Source organism: Poecilia reticulata, linkage group LG9 (assembly GCF_000633615.1).
Source record: "Poecilia reticulata strain Guanapo linkage group LG9, Guppy_female_1.0+MT, whole genome shotgun sequence".
Taxonomy (NCBI): domain Eukaryota; kingdom Metazoa; phylum Chordata; class Actinopteri; order Cyprinodontiformes; family Poeciliidae; genus Poecilia; species Poecilia reticulata.
Window position 1 is genome coordinate 16,044,340 of NC_024339.1, and position 19,643 is coordinate 16,063,982.

General features: G+C 38.9%; 3 protein-coding genes across 4 annotated transcripts in view; 2 read left to right on the forward strand and 1 right to left on the reverse strand.

The window, feature by feature from the left end:
• Positions 1 to 4,561, reverse strand: part of LOC103470079 (lipoma HMGIC fusion partner-like 2 protein) — a 13,813-nt gene extending 9,252 nt beyond the window's left edge. The window contains exon 1 of the mRNA XM_008418223.1: positions 4,418 to 4,561. The gene's annotated coding sequence lies outside the window, so the exon portion shown is untranslated. The remainder of the gene's footprint in view (positions 1 to 4,417) is intronic.
• An 8,758-nt stretch (positions 4,562 to 13,319) lies between these two features.
• On the forward strand, positions 13,320 to 16,597 carry LOC103470081 (betaine--homocysteine S-methyltransferase 1-like). Its single transcript, XM_008418227.2, has 8 exons — positions 13,320 to 13,402; positions 13,863 to 13,995; positions 14,079 to 14,191; positions 14,278 to 14,469; positions 15,377 to 15,524; positions 15,617 to 15,799; positions 15,898 to 16,126; positions 16,236 to 16,597. The coding sequence occupies exons 1-8, from the start codon at positions 13,385 to 13,387 to the stop codon at positions 16,423 to 16,425; spliced, it is 1,206 nt and encodes a 401-aa protein (XP_008416449.1). The 5' UTR covers positions 13,320 to 13,384; the 3' UTR covers positions 16,426 to 16,597.
• Positions 13,370 to 19,643, forward strand: part of LOC103470080 (betaine--homocysteine S-methyltransferase 1) — an 8,982-nt gene continuing 2,708 nt past the window's right edge. Inside the window, exons 1-3 of one of the 2 annotated variants that reach the window (XM_008418226.2) lie at positions 13,370 to 13,402; positions 18,921 to 19,053; positions 19,461 to 19,573. In XM_008418226.2, the coding sequence (XP_008416448.1) occupies positions 13,385 to 13,402; positions 18,921 to 19,053; positions 19,461 to 19,573 (264 nt within the window). In that variant the 5' untranslated portion in view covers positions 13,370 to 13,384. Of the gene's footprint in view, positions 13,403 to 17,912; positions 17,996 to 18,920; positions 19,054 to 19,460; positions 19,574 to 19,643 lie in introns of those variants that run through there. The other variant, XM_008418224.2, reaches the window with a different exon arrangement.

The window sequence follows — 19,643 nt, forward strand, 5'->3', positions numbered from 1 at the left end:
ATATATAGTAGCTTTACTTAAGTTTTGATAAGTTATCTATCTCAAAAGATTGGTCTAGGTTTTGCATATCTACATATTACTAAACAGATTCTTGGGCAAACTGGTTCTTTTAGTTCTAAAGGTTACTGACCCTTTATTCATCCCAATAAAACATTCTGACGTTTGTGGTCGTAACTTCACAAAATAATGAAAATATTAAGAGATATGACTTCCTGAGGAATTGTACCTTTTTTTCATCCAGATCTATAGATTTCCCAGTTCCATTGTATAGTCTAAGGAGACTATGTCCTGTATTTCCCTCCTCAAGCTGCAGGTCCTGAACCAGAAACCTCAAACCAAAGCAATCTGTTCCCTGAGCTGCTGCAGCTACGGTCTGGTCAAGCATCTGGACCAGCCTAAAGGAAAAACCCCTCAAACCAAAACTAACATAAAAAAGCTGTTCCTCCTTCTGCAACTCAAACGACATGTCGGGGGACAGTCAGCAAATCACAAGCCACTAATGAGGGCCTATCTTCATCATCTTTCCAAGAACCATAAAAACACCACATGACATAACGCCAGCAGGACAGGATCAGACAGGACAGAGCGAGTTCCTTCCTCATGAAGGCATGCAAACAGCTGAGCTCCACATGAAGTCAGGAATACTAACGAAATGAAACTCAATCAGCAGCCACACTTTGGGAACACCTAAACTTCTAGTTAACATCTGAAGACAGGCTTCATTCCCATGACCTCATCAGGACTCTGTTCTGACAGAGCAGGAACGTAAAACCCAGAAGAATAGAGAGACTTGAGTCCTGCAGAGTTGACTTGTACATTCATCACATCTCGTACAGCTCTGGGAAAAATTAAGAGACCACTTAAAGTGATTGGTTTCTCTCATTTCACTCTTCATAGGTTTATGTTTGAGTAAAATGAACTTTGTTCTTTTATTCTATAAAACACTGACATGTCTCTGAAATTCCAAGCAAAAAATTTTGTATTTATTTGCAGAGAAATAATCAAAATAATGAAGAAGATGCAATGCTTTCAGACTTCTAATAATGCAAAGAAAACAAGTTCATATTTATTTAGAAACAACAATACTAATGCTTTAACTCAGGAAGAGTTCAGAAATCAATATTTGGTGGAATAACCAGGAGGTTTTCAACAGGGTTGACTGCAGTGGACTCTTCATTTTTTTTGTATCAAACTTAACAAAATATATAGAGAAATCACACCCAGGGCTAATAAACGCTAACACTTAATCATCAACCAAAAGTTGATGATTAAGTGTGATGATTAACTGGTCCAGATGCACATTAAGTGCTCCCTCATGGAGCACTTACTTTTGGTTTCATTAACTTTGAACCTAAGAACAAATGTAAAGGAAAACGCAAAAGAGTCTCAGTAAAGCTGGAGAACAAACAAAAAGATGAGTTATTGTTCGTTGGTCGTGCCATATGCAGTGAAATTCAAGAAGACTCTCTGGCAAACCATAACCATGTGAGTCGCCACTTTTGTTGCTTTTCATAAACATGAAATGAAAGAATTGCAACAGCAGGAGATTTTCCCATGCATGGGCTTCTAGCACATGCTGCTTCTCAGAACGTTAGCCTGCAAGTGATGAGCTTAATAAATACTTTTCAGTGCTCCTGACATTAGCTAGATTTATTTTGCATACCCTGATTAAACTCTGTGAAACAGCTCAGGCTGTGAATAGCCAATAAACATTATTCCCAGACTGTTAAAGTAAAGTAATCTCAGCAGCTCTGACTCTCTTACGAATAAAGAGCCGTGTTTGTTTATCGATTTGACGCAGCAAAAAACACCAAAACACGTACGCAACTATAATGAGACGAATTCACAAACATAAACTGTGAAAGGTGCCATGCGTGCTAACCCATCCGACACAAGATTACATCCAAACGCACGACTTCCCCAGAGAAAACTGTCGGCCAGCCTCATTTATGTGTTTATTTGTGTGCATGTGCCAGTAAATCGTCTGCTGAGAACCTGGCCTTCTGCGACTGTTTACCCAGGATCCACGCCATGGTTTCACATCCCAACCCTTCGGCTCCCACCCAAACTTTGTATCAGTCTCACTATTTCTGAAATACCTTTGTAAGTTTTGCAACTTTTTTCTAAAAAGAAAAAAAAAAAGTTAATACTTTCTGTTTATTTTTTATTAAATAAACTCTCCAAAAACATGTTTATTAGCAGGCAATGAATCAACTTGATGCAGATGTTTCATCTGCCATAAATCTTGAGCCGAAGCTGCCAATAGGCACTGTTTAAACATGTCAGCTAGGCAGACAAATCCCAACACACCTCGCATCGAGAAAAGGAAAAAAATTAATTCTGAATTGTTGATCAATGCATTTTTTTTGCAAACTTACCTCCCAATGTCTATTTATAGCCTTTTGTCTGATTTTATTTTCAGCAACGTCCCCAGGAAGTCATGTGGAGGAGTGGTGCTGCTCACATTTTAACCGGCCAACCACAAAGACTCACGTTTAACATGCATCCTAAGCCAGTTAATTAGTTCTGAGATGATGACACTGATCCAGAATCATTCTGTCACAGAAGTCAACGGTCGAGATTACGCTGACACTTTAAAAAGATTCAGCCAAAAATAACATCGCCAAAAGAAACTTCCACTTAACTCAGAAACACTCAAATAGGCAAACGTGTTTTGAACGTTTCCTTCTTTTCAAAACAATGACATCATGTGAGCTGTGGTATTTTTTTTCTCCTAGATTTCTAAAGTCTTCATTGCTTCAAACATGGGATAAGTTGTTGTGCGACATCCTAAACAGATTATCTGTATCAGATTCCGCAGAGCAACGTATTTTTCAGATTAGACACACACATCATCAGATAACTCCGTCATATTGAAGTCATAATGACTTTGCAGCTTCCTCTTGACATGGATCCGAGTTGGATGAACTTTGACCCCCTTTTTTTGATGAGTTGTTTCCAGATTGCAATTTTTTTTTTTTTTAATATAATCCAGAGCTTTAACTTAAATTTGGGATGTAGGTTCATAAACATATTTTGAGCAAACTTCCACTGCTCCATCCCACCTCGCCTGCTCTTACTTTCCAGCTACACACTTCTCATAAAACGAAGACCTGTTGCTATGACACACTTCAGGAACATTTTCCCCTACCTATCTTATCTTTAAAGGTGTTTTGACTGTAAAGAAAAAAATGACTACCAAGGAATCAGAGGAGCTTGAAAGACTCCCCAGAGCAAAAAGAACCACATACTTTAAAAATACAAGCCTTATTTTTAAGCATATTTTATTTATTTTTTTGACATAGGAATAATATCCTACTTGCATGTTTCTCTTCTAATGTGCTAATGTCTATTTGAAGCTGCTTCTAAACTCAGCTGCAGAACAATAGTTAGAAGTAGTTTCCTTTATTTCGTTGAACTTGTTCTGAGGTGCAGCCAAAGTGACGCACTTACAAGTTCCTGAAGCTCTTTTGTTAGAGTCTTGCTCTTCAATGCAGCTCCAGAATAAGTGGTTTACCAAAACCTTGCAATCATTCTCAAGGTAAAAATTAGGATTGATCAGTGGACATACTTTAATATATTCATAGTCTTACATCATTTTTAAAAAGCTCCGCACATGCTTTCACTGCGTGGACTAGTCAGTCCCGGTTCTGCTCCTGTCAAGACTAATCTTGGGAAAAGCTCGACATGTCAGGGCAGTCACTAAAGTAATGAACAACAAGACTGCAACCTAAGACAAGTCCTGGAATCCACAGAGCATTGGTGATGATGTATGGCTGTTGATGCACTTTTAAACGTAGCTTAACTATCTGATCATCTCTTTCATCAGAGGAAGGATGGAAATTTGTCATCATTTTTGCTGAAGTTTGCCCTTGTATAAACACTGCAGAGGTTTCTGGCTTTGTTTAAGCTTGTGAAGTAGTACCACTTCCCTCCTCAGCTAGCACAGTACGCACACAGCATGTTGGGTGGCTGCAGCGTAGCTGGACCTCCTCCCTTCACTTCAAGGACATGAGGTTGTGGTTGCAGAGAGAGGGGCTGCTGTGTGGACGACAGATTAAGAAGTAAAAACAGCCCAGTTGTTTTCCTGTGAACCTAACGACACGGTGATGAGACGTTTGACTGCTTCCACATGCTGAATCTGAACTAAGTGACAGCAGCCATCTGTACACGCAGTTACCTCACTTTTAACCACAGTTTTTATTTCTCCTGCTAAATAGCAACGTCGTTCTTATTAAGGAAGGATGAAATAAAGCATAAAGACTTCAGTGAACCTTGTTCCTGGAAATGAAAGCATGACTTGAATGAAGATAAAGTCTGAGAGATGAGCTCTTCAACTCCAGCTTCATTCATAAAAACCCACAGGATACCTCTGTGAGAGTTGAAATATTTCCTTGTTGCATTGTTTTCTACTTACTTGAATCCAGGACTCATTGCAGGCAAAAAGGAGCTCCAACGGTGCGGTTCCGTTTCCTGGAGGCGGCCCAGCTTTCTCAAACATTCATTCAGTGCCTCTCCTTTCTTCAGGACTGTTCTCTTTCCTTCTCATTTTCAAAAAGACATCCCACAGCTTTCTGACGTCGTTTTGTTACTCCCCTCTTTCCTCCAGTTACCTTCGCCCATCCCCCACCATGTCTGTCAGAGAAAAAGAAGAAGAAATGTTTCTGTGCTGCTGCATATACATATAGGGGTTTGAAAAAAGAACTAAAACAGCAGAACTGAGTGTGAGATAGGGGTAAATTAAGTAAACTTTGCTTGCAGTCAGCCGTCTTTAAGTCACAATTTGGATGGAGGAGATCAAACATGTAACAGCAGTAAGAGTTTTGAATTTCTGTAGATGAACTCAACTTCAAAATACTCATAAATAGTTCTTTAAAAGAGCAAAATAAAATAAAAAGATTTTAAAAAACAGTGTTAGAATTTGACAGAACAATTGTTTTACATTGCTTTCTAAAACAATTCTGGCAAAATTATTAAACGTTCTAAAATAATTTCAGCTTGAAATCCTTATAGCAGTGTGACGTATTTTATTAACATAATATTTATACACTTAAGGGATTCTCATCTAAACTGAGTTGTTGGTAATGCAGTGATTTAAATTTGTTTTTTCAACATCTTATGGCCTTTGAGGCTCACAAAATGCATTTATTTTAAAATGTGTTAAAAAGATCTGGTGCGAGTGCAATACCTCTTGCATACAAATACATTCCTAGTAATAAAGTAGTTAAGCATTTTTATAAAATTACTGCAACAAATTGTCATAAAAGTTTTCAAAAAGCATGTAATAATCTTACATTTGTTTTGAGTATTATGACTTGAAGATTTAATATATTATTCTTGATTGTGACTCTGATCCTTTTGTCGACACTCATGAAATCAGATGAAGATGAAGCCATAAATGAAAGATTATGACCTGTGATCATCTCCTGCTGGTGGAAAATATTTATTATGGTCACATAACTGGTGTCACTGTTGCTTAGCAACAATAAGGTCCTGGGTTTGTGTCCTGGCCTGTCGTCCTTCTGCATGAAGTTTGCATGTACAAAGTAGGCATAGACAACGGCTAACCACATTTTCTTTAACTACACCATAAGTAGATTAAAGATAATTACTTCAAATTATTATTATTATTATTATTATTATTATTATTATTATTATTATTATTATTATTATTATTATTATTATTATTATTATTATTATTATTATAGCAGGTACAAAACGTCCCCAAGGCAACGAAGAACCGGCTCATGGTTGGAATGTCATCCCCTGTGGTAGATTAGCATCAATCCAGCTTTATGAGCTTTGGCAAAGGTGTGCTCTGTTCTTAAGACTTCTTCTGCTTTCAATTTGCCATTCTGACCAGGGTGATAAATTTCACTGTGCACATGCTGTTTTATTTTTTCCATAAAAACTTTAGAGCCATTTGTTGTTGAGCTGCAAACTCAGTTGTTTTTGATGTACTTTTAAGCCATAAAACACATGTAAGCACTTTCTTCTCCCTCCACTGGGGCACATTTGATGACTGTGCCGTTATGAGTCTTTCTCCAGACACTCATTTGATTCCTCAGTTCATGGTGAGACAGTGATAGTCATGGGGTTGAGTATAAAGAACCGAATCAGTGATAGCAATGACATGGTGTGTTAAGAAGCTACATCACCTATGATGCAAAACACATAACCTCGCAAATAGTAAACGGAAAAACCGAGCATGCTGATATATTGCAAGATAAATTTTTTTTTTAGACATTTAAGATGTAATTAGGAATAAAAACAAAGCAGAAAACATTCAAAGCGTTTTCCTGTTGACTGGCAGCTGCCTCATATTTTATGTTCAAACGTTTGCTAAAGAAAGAAATTAAACTATCATCTGTAGGAGGCTGATCAAATATCAACAATGTTTGAACTCGTTTTCAAATTTGGGATTAGAAAAGTATAATTTATTTCAAACATCTGTACCTTATTTCAGTTTAGTTTAGCTCAATACACTTCCAGATAAGTTTTTGCGACTCTGAAAAAACAAATGCAAGTCTCAGTGCCTCGCTCAGCTCCTCTAAGCTTTCTGTGCATTTCTCATTTTAATTATAATGCACTATTTCTTTTTTGCTCTCTCCGCATTTTGGTTTGTGTTTGTGACTTTGCCACTCAAACACAACCACACTGCCATTTGCTGCATTCCTGCCGCACACTCTTTGCGTTATTTAGCAAGCGCACAACCTACAAATAAAGCCCAATGGCTGCTCTTCCCAGTCTGTTCGCGCCAGCTCCCCGTTTCCGGTTGCAGTGGGAGTTGTTTTAAACGCAGACCAACACACCGACCTCCACGCATTCTTCCAGGCTGAAACAAACACCTCCCATCACTCAGATGATGCCTCAGTAGTGTGTTGCCTCTGTGGCACTGTGTCATTTAGCTGGCCTCATTTCCAGGACATCGTCTCTGAGTGACTTGTTGGTGAGAACACTGTGGGAGGCAGCGCATTCTGTAAATAGTAAAGCGCGGTCCTGGCAGCATTCTGAGACATGAAGATGCTCTCGGCTGCAGGGCAACTCCATGGGAAATGCAGACAGAGCTTGTGAGACACTGGGAGAGACAACTGGGTTTGATGGTTAGCGGCTGCGGGAGGAAGTCATTCTGATGCTTTTCCTGGAGTGTGAGTTAATGCAATTAGATGTGTGTGGAAATAAGGACTGGTGTAACTGGTTTTTTTTTGTAGATTGTAATTGTATTATTATAAAGTTTTAGAAAGGTTAAAGGTTCTGTCCAGTTCACAGAAGTGAAAGCTTGAGGTCAGCAGGTCTACTTCATGCCCAATGACCGCTGGAAATGGGCATAAGCCCTGCTGCGACTCTGCAAAGACAAGCGGGTACAGTGGATGGATGTGTTTTGTCAAGGTCTTTAAACATTTTTCTTTGTGCTTTGGCAGCTTTTTTTTTTACAAGGTTTCAAACAAGTGTCTTAAAAGAATCAGGCTTTGACCTGACACAAGATGTGATGCATATCATGATTATATATCCTCTGCTTACTGGTAAGGTGGGGAACACAAATTGGGGCAGATAGTCAAACTGTTACCTTGCAGGACTTCATCTTACCTGGGTGTTTAAATCACTCTGATTTGAAGTACACTGCTCAAAAAATAAAGGGAACACTTAAACAACACAATATAACTCCAAGAAAATCAAACTTCTGTGAAATCAAACTGTCCACTTAGGAAGCAACACTGATTGACAACAGGGACCCTCGTCGGGTCAATCAGTGTTGCTTCCGAAGTGGACAGTTTGATTTCACAGAAGTTTGATTTACTTGGAGTTATATTGTGTTGTTTAAGTGTTCCCTTTATTTTTTTTGAGCAGTATATATGTGGCCTTTGCGAAGGGATAAAAATCCACTCCAAATTTGTTTGGGAACATTTCCAACCACTTCACAACTCTGTACTGAAATGGGGTCAGAAATAAGGATGCAAAATAAGAACGACATAGAAGAATTTGATCTGAATCTGACTCATAAAGTCTCTCATGCGGAAACATAAACTTACATGTAATTTTGAGGAGTATTTAAACATTCTGACATCTTGAACAACCTCTGCTCTATGACTCAACCTGCAGACATGAAGCATGACTTTAAACACTAGAAGCGTTCTCATAACATCATGTAAGGCTTTCAGATCTGAGAGGCATCAGTAATGTCTTACCGCTGTTTGCTTTGCCAAAATATATACAACTTTTGGATGGAAGCAACTTCATGAGTCTTATTTGGAAAACTCACCCATGGTTGCTAACAAACAGAAGAAAAACTCATTCCCAGAAAAAAAAAAACCCATTAAGTCAGCAACACAGATTTTCATAATCGTGCTCCAAAAGTTCATAATGTTATTAAAGGTTAACGTTTATGCTTCTGATGCTGAAAACTGATTTACCATTTTTGGTCACTTTTAGTTAAAACTGGTCAAACAAAAACTAAAATCTCTATTTCCAAGATAGTTTGACTTTGTTTCACTTTGGGGCAACTTTTTTTTTTCTCAAACATCCAGCTACAAAATGGATTTAGATTCCTGCATGTAAAATGTTCATCAGTATTTCGGTTTAAAAAAATAAATAATGTGGTACACTGCAAAAATACAAAATCTGACCAAGTATTTCTTGTTTAGTTTCTAGTGCAACTATTTTAGCACACTTTAAATAAGACAAAACTAACTTACAAGTAGATTTTCAACAAGATACGGGAGCTTCTTTTAAGCCAAAAAGGTCTTACTATTGATCAAAACAAAGTATTAATTCCACTAGTTGATTATTTTACTTATAACAATACATTTTTCCATGTCATAAGTGATCTTAGTTATCTTCACACCAGATAGTTTGTCTTTTGATGTTGATTTTAAGCTTCATGATTTTTACAGGTGCACAAAAAAAATCCACCCCACCTTGGAAGACGAGGAAAACTCCTAACAGCATAAATGAGCTGGTCCTGCTTAACCTTTCATTTTCCTGCAGATATTTCTGTATATGTTCAAGAGATGACAGGCCATGTCAGCTAAGCCTTTTGCTGAGCCTCMCAGCTTAATGGTGAAATTAAAGGGAGGGTTTAAAGCATGTTTTGGCAAAACGCAAATTAAGTGTATATTTTACATCAATGGTGTCCTTTCACTATAGAAGGATGAAAAGCTGCACGGTTGCTTTGTTACAATGAAAAGCAACTTTTAGATTGTTTAGGTGATGTTAAGTATGCAGTTAAAACTAGATATTTATCACACTGTATAAAAAGATTCTTCCCTCTCGATGTCTGACATTAAGCCAAACTAAAGTTTTTTCTGCTTTAGGTCAGTTTCATAACCCAAATAGTCGGTAAAGTACAGTACATACTGCACTTTGAAAAGTTTTCTTCTTTCTTTTTTAACTCTTTATAGTTTTTCTTCCACTTCACAATCATGCTGCACTTTGTCAAGTGATCCAAAATGTAAAAAGGTTCAATTAATTAATTGATTTTTGCATTACTGCGACAGACTGGCGACCTGTCCAGGGTGACCCCGCTTCTCGCCCGGAACGTTAGCTGGAGATAGACACCAGCCACCCTCCCGACTCCACTAAGGGACAAGGGTGTCAAGAAAATGGATGGATGGATGGATGGATGGATGGATGGATGGATGGATGGATGGATGGATGGATGGATGGANGGATGGATGGATGGATGGATGGATGGATGGATGGATGGATGGATGGATGGATGGATGGATGGATGGATGGATGGATGGATGGATGGATGGATGGACTTTTGCATTATGTGCAAAAAGGAAACGCTTTCTGAAATCATTTATACTTTTTTTTTTTTTTATATTTCTTATAATTTTTATGGTTTTAACAATGATATTTCTCTGAAGGCTGGACATAAAGAAACATGTAAACAACTAAAATCATCATTCACATTTGTTAACAATGGTCAGGTCAATGATTTTACAATTTGACCCGGAGAACAGTGTTGACCCTCGTCTTTGTATGAAAATGTGTTGTGGGTCCCTCCTGTGTTCAAAGGTGGAATTGCACTTCAATATGTTCCACTTTTAATTTAATAGGAATATTTTCTAACAACATTGGAGAGATGTGACACACGTCTGAATCGCTGCAGTAACTTGACCCTGTCACATAGTGTTTTCTTTCAGTGTTTCAACCTTATGTGTTACTATGAGCCCTATACTGTTATCCATATATGTTACAATGTTTGATGGAGTTCTAAAACTTGAGCCATGATTGGACCAGAGAATGAGGTGGAGTTTCAGAGAGAGGAGCTGTGCCTCTGGAGACCATGAGGTGGTAGTCACAGCTCAACACATCTTCATTTTACTTCTTATATATTTTATTTCATTTCAGACAAGAACTGAAAAAATATGCAGGAAATAACTATGTCTAATTGTTGGCTTATGTTATAGATACAGTACCAAGATGTGGAATCATGCATCACTCTGTAAAATGGAGATCAAAGTTGGCATTGCAGTTTTTTTTACCATTACAGTTATGTTGCCACCCCACCAGAGGAACACGAGATAAGTCCAACTCTTGATCAGTTCATGGGGAGTCAATAGTTAACCAAAATTATCTCTGCTGCAACTTGCAAACCGTCGGTTTTGTTCTCTGTTTTCTTCCAGCTTGATGCCACCCAAAGGGATTTTTTTCCTCCTGCTAGTTTCCCTCCCTTCTGTCTTTCTTCACATCACAATCCCTCCACTTGTTACCCAATGTCAGGATTTACTCCCCCAAGTCTCCTCTCCTCCCCTACTCTCCTTTTCTGCCTTCCCTTCAGCCTTTGGCCACAGAAATTACACAGATGGCCACAGTTCCGGTCTCAACCTGCAGCAGCTGGTCATAGCAACATGAGGAAAACGTAAGTCAGCACAGGCCAGCGCTGCAACAGCAGGAATAACTCAAAAAGAAATAGGATATAGAAGGCATGCACTCTGTAGATACATTTCTGAGAACAGAGCTGAGGATACCCTGCAATATACAACTTCTATACAATTTGTAACATAGGATGAGGGGCAGAGCTGAAGGAGCTGAGGGGCAACTACGGGTTAATCAGTCCCATGAGGGGGAGAGAGAAAGCTCAGTCAATCTAAACTTTATCATATGTTGCATAAAGTCATTGGGACGTAATGTGGACATGGTGTCCACATTGTTATACCTGGAGCTGGGGTCTCTTCCACCATGGAGGTTAATCTGCACCAAAGTAGCAACCTTTATTTAACCAGGATAAAAACTCCACGAGATTAGAAATCACTTTTAGTAGAGTGTCCTTGACACACACATTAACTATTTCTGCTCATACAAACACTAAGCCAGACAAACAGTCATTCAAACAATAATATTGAGTTACACTTAAAATCTGGTGTTTAAAAGACTAAAATAAATAGAAAATATACAGAACATGACTGCTAAATAAATTTAGACAGGAGACTTTTATTTTGCCAACACAAAACATTTGAAACTAATATTTATAGTAGGTAAATAACCAGATAACATGATAGCATTGGGACAAAAGTTTGTGTTCAAACAAGAAGATTGTGATGCGTCTGGTGCATTTTCATAAAAAAGAAGCTTATTCATTCGGGAAAGTTACTTGCCATGAGTAGAGTAATAATAAAATTGAACTATATCAGAGTAATGATGCTTCATAATAATACTACTCAAGTAAAAGTAAAAAATGTGGTGCAGTGAAACTACTCCTAAACATTTTTTTTCTAAAAAGTTTCAATTGGATTTAACTGAGTGAATGTAACTAGTACCTCCCACATTTAGATGGGTATAAATGGCTAAACACTGTCTTTGCAGTCGATTTTAAATTCTATTTTCATTTCCCATTGAGAAACATCTCCAAACAACAATGACATATTTATCTCAATATTCTCAAATTAGTCCCAGAATCTGTCCCTACATCACAAGACATTTCTGTCTGGCTGCATTTGTTCCACACTCCAACAAACGTTTGCAGAAATCCTGCAATGAACTGCAGTTTAAAGGCAGTTTCCTGAACTTTGACTCTGTTGATAAACACAAGAAGGCCTGACTGTAACGTTCCCCCTGAAACTGGATCAACCCAGAACTGCACACACTAAACCGCTCTGCCGAAGGTCATCGATCAGCCGTATCTCAGAGTGTGTGTGTGCGTGTGTGCATATGTGTGGGTTTTGTGAGCTGTGTATAAAGCAAATATGACAGGCATGTCAAGACAGTGGCAAAAAAAATAAGGTGTTAATGGTTAATCTGGAGAGATGTAATGATCCACATGCAGCTGAGGCCTTCAATCTGAAATAAACCTAATCTGAGGTCAGAAGTTCTTCTAGCAACTACAAAAAAAGCAGAATATGTTGATGCAATCATCTAAATGTTTCAAGTTTTTTAGTCATGTCTTTACTGTGACTGCAGTTGAAGTTTGCAGTCAAAGATTGGCTAATTTCTGCATGAATTAAAATAAAAGTTAACTATCATCACTTAGCACTCCATTCAAAAATTGTGTACGGAGACTTAAATCTTCAATATGCTTTTTTTTTTTTTTTTAAGATTTAAAATTATAATAAAAGACAAGGCAACAAATTAAAATAAAATATTAACGCAAAGGAATGAAAACAATAAATTACTTCTACTTGGCAAATTAGGAGGGGAACTCTAATACATAAAAAAATAAAATAAAAACACAAAGAAAAGCAGAGTTTTTTGTTGTTTTTCTTATCTTTTTTTTTGCTTTTCAGCGTTTTGCAGCACAGTGCGCACACACACTGCCAAACATTTCCAAAGGACTGCAGCTGAGAAGCAGTGCAACCCTGAAACAACACAGACTGTTCTTTCCCCAGGGAACACGGATGAAAGGAACCTGGTTTAATATCCTTGGGTTTTTTTAATAGATTACAAACATACGTGCTGGAGATTTTACATGAAGCGACTTCATCCTCTCAGCTTTGTGTAAATGAGAATCATTAATGCAGGTGGTTGCATAATAAGGATTTTATGTTCTGTTAAGCAGAACCCGGAACATCCTTTTATCCCTTACACATGAACACAGAATCACTTTTTGGGTTTTCAAAGCTCAGCTGGACTCAGTGGAAATCCTAAACAAGCGATATTATTGGCTGGACTGACCACTGCACAGGCTCACCTGTCTTTCTATCACAGATCCTTTCTCTGCTGCCTCAGTGACCTAATACAACCTACACCATCTCTATTGATCACTGGGCTTGGCCGAGTTGCACAACGTTCAAACAGACGTAAATTTGGCACCGAGCTGAAATCCTCCCATTCATCCTGCTGGTATATAAAAGAGGAGAGGAGCAGCTTCTGGTACTCATCAGGTCAGCTGAGGGGCTCGCTGTTACCAAGTGCTTTGTGCTGCGACCGAGACGGGACGAAGATGGCACCAACCAAGAAGGTAACGCACACTCTGCAGAGATTTCCCTGATGCATCACACAGATTGAAAATGGGTTCACGTAAAGAAACTGCTGGAGGTGGAAGTTCATTCGTCTGTGCTTTTACTGGGAAGGTGTTCATGCAGCTTTTTTAAAAAATATATTGAACTGTGTCCATCTGTTTTGTTGAAAATGGCAAAAGAAAAAACAGCCTTATCTTTGCACCTTTGTACCCCGGAGGCACATCTGGTTACATTTTTTGCGATTGCACAATGAGTTTTGATCCATTCTCAACCAATTCATGCAAAGCATCAATTTTTTGCTTTTGCAAGAACATATTTTATTCTTTCCTTTTTAATTGTTTCTTCATTGAGATGAAAAAACTATTTTTATATCACAAAAATTATATCTTTGTGATATAATTTTCAATGCATTTTTTAAAGTATTAAACCCAGATTAAGTAGATTTTTCTTCTCATGTAGGGCATCCTGGAGCGTCTGAATGCCGGAGAGATTGTAATCGGTGATGGAGGTTTTGTGTTTGCTCTGGAGAAACGAGGCTACGTGAAAGCTGGGCCATGGACTCCTGAGGCTGCTGTCACTCACCCCGAAGCTGGTATGACAGTTGTAATCTTACATTTAATCCAAATTTAATCTCACATGTTCACATTAAGGTGACAGGACATGTTTTTGTATCAGTGCGACAGCTGCACAGGGAGTTCCTCAGGGCAGGAGCCAACGTCATGCAGGCCTTTACCTTCTACGCCAGCGATGACAAACTGGAGAACAGGGGTCAGGCACTGAAAATCACTGTAGGTACCAAAGGACATCACCTCAATGCTCCAAATACATCTTTTTAGCAAGCAGTAAAGGTGATAATCTGTTTCTTTTATTTCAGGGAGCACAAGTCAACGAGGCTGCTTGTGACCTGGCGAGGGAAGTTGCCAACGAAGGAGACGGGCTGGTAGCTGGAGGAGTGTCCCAGACTCCGTCCTACCTGAGCTGCAAGAGCGAGATGGAAGTGAAAGCCATCTTTAAGAAACAGCTGGACGTGTTTGTCAAAAAGAATGTGGACTTCCTGATTGCCGAGGTGAATTCATGCAGCTCTTAACTCGATAACGTCAAATCATTGATTGCTCCGGCTGTAGAAATGACTGCTTTTTACAAAAACTTGCTGAGTTGACTGACTGTTGTGCTGAATATATTCTGTGTATTCGGTATCAAAAGCAAAAAAAAAAAAAAAAACTGGAAAAATTTTAAAACTGTTTGCAAAATGATAAACCGATAAATGCTGTTAGATTTTGATTTTATTATTCTGATCTGAATTCAGAACAGATTTGAGTCTTTGGGCTAAAGTAGGTTTTGGTGCCCTCAAATTACATTTTGAAAGTTTTTTCAACTTTAGGTTTTTCAAAGGCCCTGTCCATATAAAAAAAAATAAAAAGAGAGGAAAAAAACTTTTAAATACACCATTATTTCTACAAATAATTTGAGTCCCAAAACATCATTCCTGCATGTGCCGATGCAAAGCAGTCACAGATGTGCCCCAAAAACAAAGATGAAGCAAGAGAGAGGACATGTGTTAATTCCAATTTATTTAAGTTTGAGGATTTATTTCATCTGTGTGATATAATTTTCAAAAAGTTGCACAGTATTTATTGAATACATTTAGCAATAATATGGACTTTTAAGTCTTCTTTACAAAATAATCTGTTTGCAAAACCATTTTGCAAGTGGCCAAAAAAATATTTGGTCACTTGCAAAATCATAAACCTCCGGGCTACTGTCATGCTGATTTCACAAAAGCCTAAAGTATCAATTATGTTGCAGAGTGAAAAAGAAAAAAAGGAAACTGAACTTAAATTTTGCTTTGTCACACACCTCCATTTGTCATTTTTATGAGTTTTTTTTTTGTATCAGGCTTTAAACGGCAAAATGTACTTTAGCCCGAAAAGTGTAGTCATTGAATCCTTCTGGTTGTGTTTATGTGTTGGCAGTACTTTGAGCATGTGGAGGAAGCAGAGTGGGCAGTTCAGGTGCTGAAGACCAGCGGGAAGCCAGTGGCCGCCTCTCTGTGCATCGGACCAGAGGGAGACATGCACGGCGTCTCGCCCGCAGAGTGTGCCGTCCGGCTGGTGAAAGCTGGTACGCGCCAAAGAATTTGCAACATGAAACTTCTCAGATTTCTTCCTCATTTGAAAATACGCGACTGTAATATTTTTGCTTTGAACTCCAAGGGGCCCAGATTGTGGGAGTCAACTGCCACTTTGACCCCCTGACCTGTGTGAAAACTGTCAAGATGATGAAGGAGGGAGTGGAGAAGGCCGGGCTGAAGGCTCACTACATGGTGCAGCCGCTGGCGTACCATACTCCCGACTGCAACTGTCAGGGATTCATCGATCTTCCTGAATTCCCCTTTGGTAACGACAACCTGCTTTCACATAGGAAAAAGTAGAGAAAAGCGACTGTTGTAATTTAGCGTCTTATGTTTTCCCGTCTGTGTTTTCTTGTTTCTTAGCCCTGGAGCCCAGAATCCTGACCCGCTGGGACATGCACCAGTACGCCAGGGAGGCCTACAATGCTGGCATCCTCTACATTGGAGGCTGCTGTGGCTATGAGCCTTATCACATCAGGGCCGTGTCAGAGGAGCTGGCCCCAGAGAGGGGCTTCCTCCCTGCTGCATCAGAGAAACATGGAATGTGGGGTGCTGGTCTGGAGATGCACACCAAACCCTGGGTCAGAGCCAGGTAAAAATTCTGCAAACATCTAGAGCTCTGCAATCCACCTCTTTGTTTTTGTTGTTGATTTTTTTGTGACAAAAGAAAAAGTCATTTCTTTTGTGTCGATCTATAACAGATCCCGACGCGAATACTGGGAAAACATCCGACCGGCATCTGGTCGTCCAAAGTGTCCGTCATTATCCACGCCAGAGAGCTGGGGAGTGACCAAGGGCCACAGTGACCTGCTGCAGCACAAAGAGGCAACTAGCACCCAGGAAATGAAGCACGTGCTGGAGAAGCAGAAGAAGGTCAAATCTTCTGCATGAGCATCATGCAGTGAATAAACAGAAATGCGTCTGTCTCTTATGTCAATTTGACAGCGTTTCTCTGTTCAGTCCAGAAGTTCATAGAAGCACTTGTAACAGCGACGCTCCAGTAGAGAAGTCTTAAAATGACAAGCCTTAAAACAATAAAATCTGAGTTTGTAACGAAATCTGAGAGCTCTGGGTCTGTGTTTCAATGAGTGTTCACAGATCAGTGCAACAAATGCGAGTCATTTATTACTTCTAACGTATTTCACACATTTACTGATTCAGAAATTGACTCAATAACTTTCTAGTACAAACTGAATTTATATTACCTTGGAAAAGCATTTTGTCACACTGCCACTACAAATTTTACTGGCATTTTAAAGTTTTTGTGAAATTAAGATTTTAAGGGGCCTAAAGAACAACTCCTTTAGTGCATCCATCAAATGTGGACTTTTTTGCAGCAGCTATACCGTTGAAATTGACAGAAAGTCATAAAATATCCCAATTCTATTTTGCTATAACATTCAAACTTGAACAGTTAGAATGAACCATGATGTAAAACACTTTCAGCAAAGGAAAACGTATCACTAAACATTACACCAAACAAACCGTCCACATGATGAAACATGACAGTGGCAGCATTATGCTGTGGAAATGATCAGCTTCTGCAGGAAGAGCTGGACACAGGGTAAGACTGGAAGAAAACCTGAAAAAATCACCTTTCAGCAGAACAGCCAGTTACTGTCATGATTTGCAGAGAAGGTGGTGAGGAAGATGCTGTGGACACAGGTTGAAATGAAGAAAAAATAATGATTTAATGATGAAGTCAGAAATACAAAGTCCAAAATCCAGGCAGCACAGAGACTCCACAGAACACAGAAACCTAAATAAACACGCAGAAAAACTCAAATCCTCACAGTTACAAGAGAATAGTTTAACTCAATGCATAATGGGTCAAAGTCCAGATTTAAATCTATAACTTAGAATTTAAAGACCTCCATCAAATCTGACTAAACTGGAACTATTCTGCAAAGTAGAACTGCAGAGCAGAGTTTTTAGACTCTAGTTACGTCAAACTGGTTCAGATACCAACTAAAAGACTCTGATATAAACTAGTGGCATGTGGTTCTGCAAAGAATTGCCTCAAAGACGGTGGTTACGAATATAATATTATAAGATTTGTATTTTTGTCAGAATGCACTTCTTTGCTTATCACATTAAACCCCAATAAAAAACGTTATTTGTGTCTGAAATGGGACACACTGTGTCAAAAAGTAATTCAAAAAAATCAAACAAACAGAAAGCCACGAGCCAGCAGAGAAGTGCACAGAAAACATGGAGAACCGTAATTAATCCGGACCAAACTAGACGCAGAAATGCATTCACATTGCTCTCATTCAGTTAAAAAGGGGAGGTGTTGAGTAACTTGTCTTTTACCAATCAGAGTGGCTCCTACACAGACCCCTCCCCTGCTTCAGGGGGATTTAATGAGGCCCTCTGCAACTCTCTGGTGTCACTTCAGCTTCTCAAAGTCTGAGCAGTCAGGGGTCCACACAGCAGCAGGAGAATGGAGCCAACAAAGAAGGTACGTGTGAAAAACAGGAATGCTTTCTGGGAAAGAACCCTGCTGTAGACTAAAGAAGCAGAGTTTATTATTATTTTTGATTTAAGACTGATTAACCCAAACGACAGTTGGTATTTTACTAAGATGCTTCGTTTGAAGGAGGGTTTTATTTTTTTCTTTTACAACACGTGGGGGTCCGGGTGGTTGTAGAGTCCTAATAAAACTTCTGCACAGCTGGCATACCAGGGTCACATTTCTCCAAAACGCCAACTGCTGCTGCAGAAATGAAGTACCAGTGCAACTAATAAGAGTTTTATAAAGCCTTACTTCCAAGCTTCTGTCCTGGAAATTTTTTTTTTTTTACTTTTTCTAAACAGTAGAATGGTTGGAATAAATTTTTTAAAGCGTCGAAACCATTTGCTTTCTATTTTATGTTTTTTTTGTTTTTTTTTAAGACTGGCCTAAATTCTGTTCCTAATGAAGAAAGAGTCAATTTCTTGAGTGTGGTCCAGGAAGAGATAATCGTACATTAAACAGCTGGAATGGCCGACGGCGAATCAATCCTGCAAGGAAGGGATAACATAATACATTTTATTTGCTCTGCAGATTGCACTTCTTGACCTACTTGGATGCAGATTCATTTTGCAGAATCTAGATGTTGATAAAGTCTGACGCTTGCATCTCGATAAAAGCTTCTGGAGTCAGCGGGTAAAAACTTATTTCACAAGCAGCTGTTTTCATGACTGACTGCGACTGTGATAAAGCGGAATGGATCAAAAGATTTCAGGACACACGTTGTGCAACACATATTGGATTGTTGGAGATTAAAATCAGACGGTGTTCATAAAATTGTCCTGGAATGAGAACAGAAGTTATTTTTGGCTCCGCTGATTTATTTGCAGCCTGACTGATCCAATGTTTTACTGAAATCACTGAATTATTACAGGGTATCTTGGAGCGTCTTAATGCTGGAGAGATTGTGATCGGGGATGGAGGGTTCGTGTTTGCCCTGGAGAAGAGAGGATACGTCAAGGCTGGGCCCTGGACCCCTGAGGCTGCTGCAGAGCACCCAGAAGCTGGTGAGATTAAACTTCAATGTTGTAATTCTGCTAAAAAATATATATTATTGGTGCATCTTGAATGATAAACTTCACACCAAATTAAGGTACTTTCTAAAAAATGTTGAAGTGTTACATTTTCTTCGGTTGGCACGCGGAACAGATCAGTTCTCCTGCAACAATGTACAATTTTATTAAGACTTTTCCAACGTTGAAATTCTTAAAGTAAACGTTAAAGTAAAAACTCATTCAAGGAACACAAACAAATCAAGAAGGCTCCTCAAATCAGTGGATTACTAACTCCTAACTCGGCACAATCAGGAGAACGCTCAACATTTTCTACAGTTTCATGAAATGACATTAAAACAAATCCTTATATGCTTTCTGTATTTTTATTTTTCATTGCATCGTCTCTGGTTGACTTCCAGTGCGTCAGCTGCACAGGGAGTTTCTGCGGGCTGGAGCCAACGTCATGCAGACCTTCACCTTCTATGCCAGTGATGACAAGTTGGAGAACAGAGGCAACAAGCTCACCCTCACTGTAAGACAAGAGATTATAACTCTTTGTGAAACTTTATGGATTTGCATTTCATTTTTTATATATATATATA

Coding starts and splice junctions, on each gene's coding strand:
- LOC103470081 (XM_008418227.2), top strand. Junction 15,800..15,897: donor TCTTCCTGAATTCCCCTTTG/GTAACGACAACC, acceptor CTTGTTTCTTAG/CCCTGGAGCCCAGAATCCTG. Junction 16,127..16,235: donor AAACCCTGGGTCAGAGCCAG/GTAAAAATTCTG, acceptor GATCTATAACAG/ATCCCGACGCGAATACTGGG.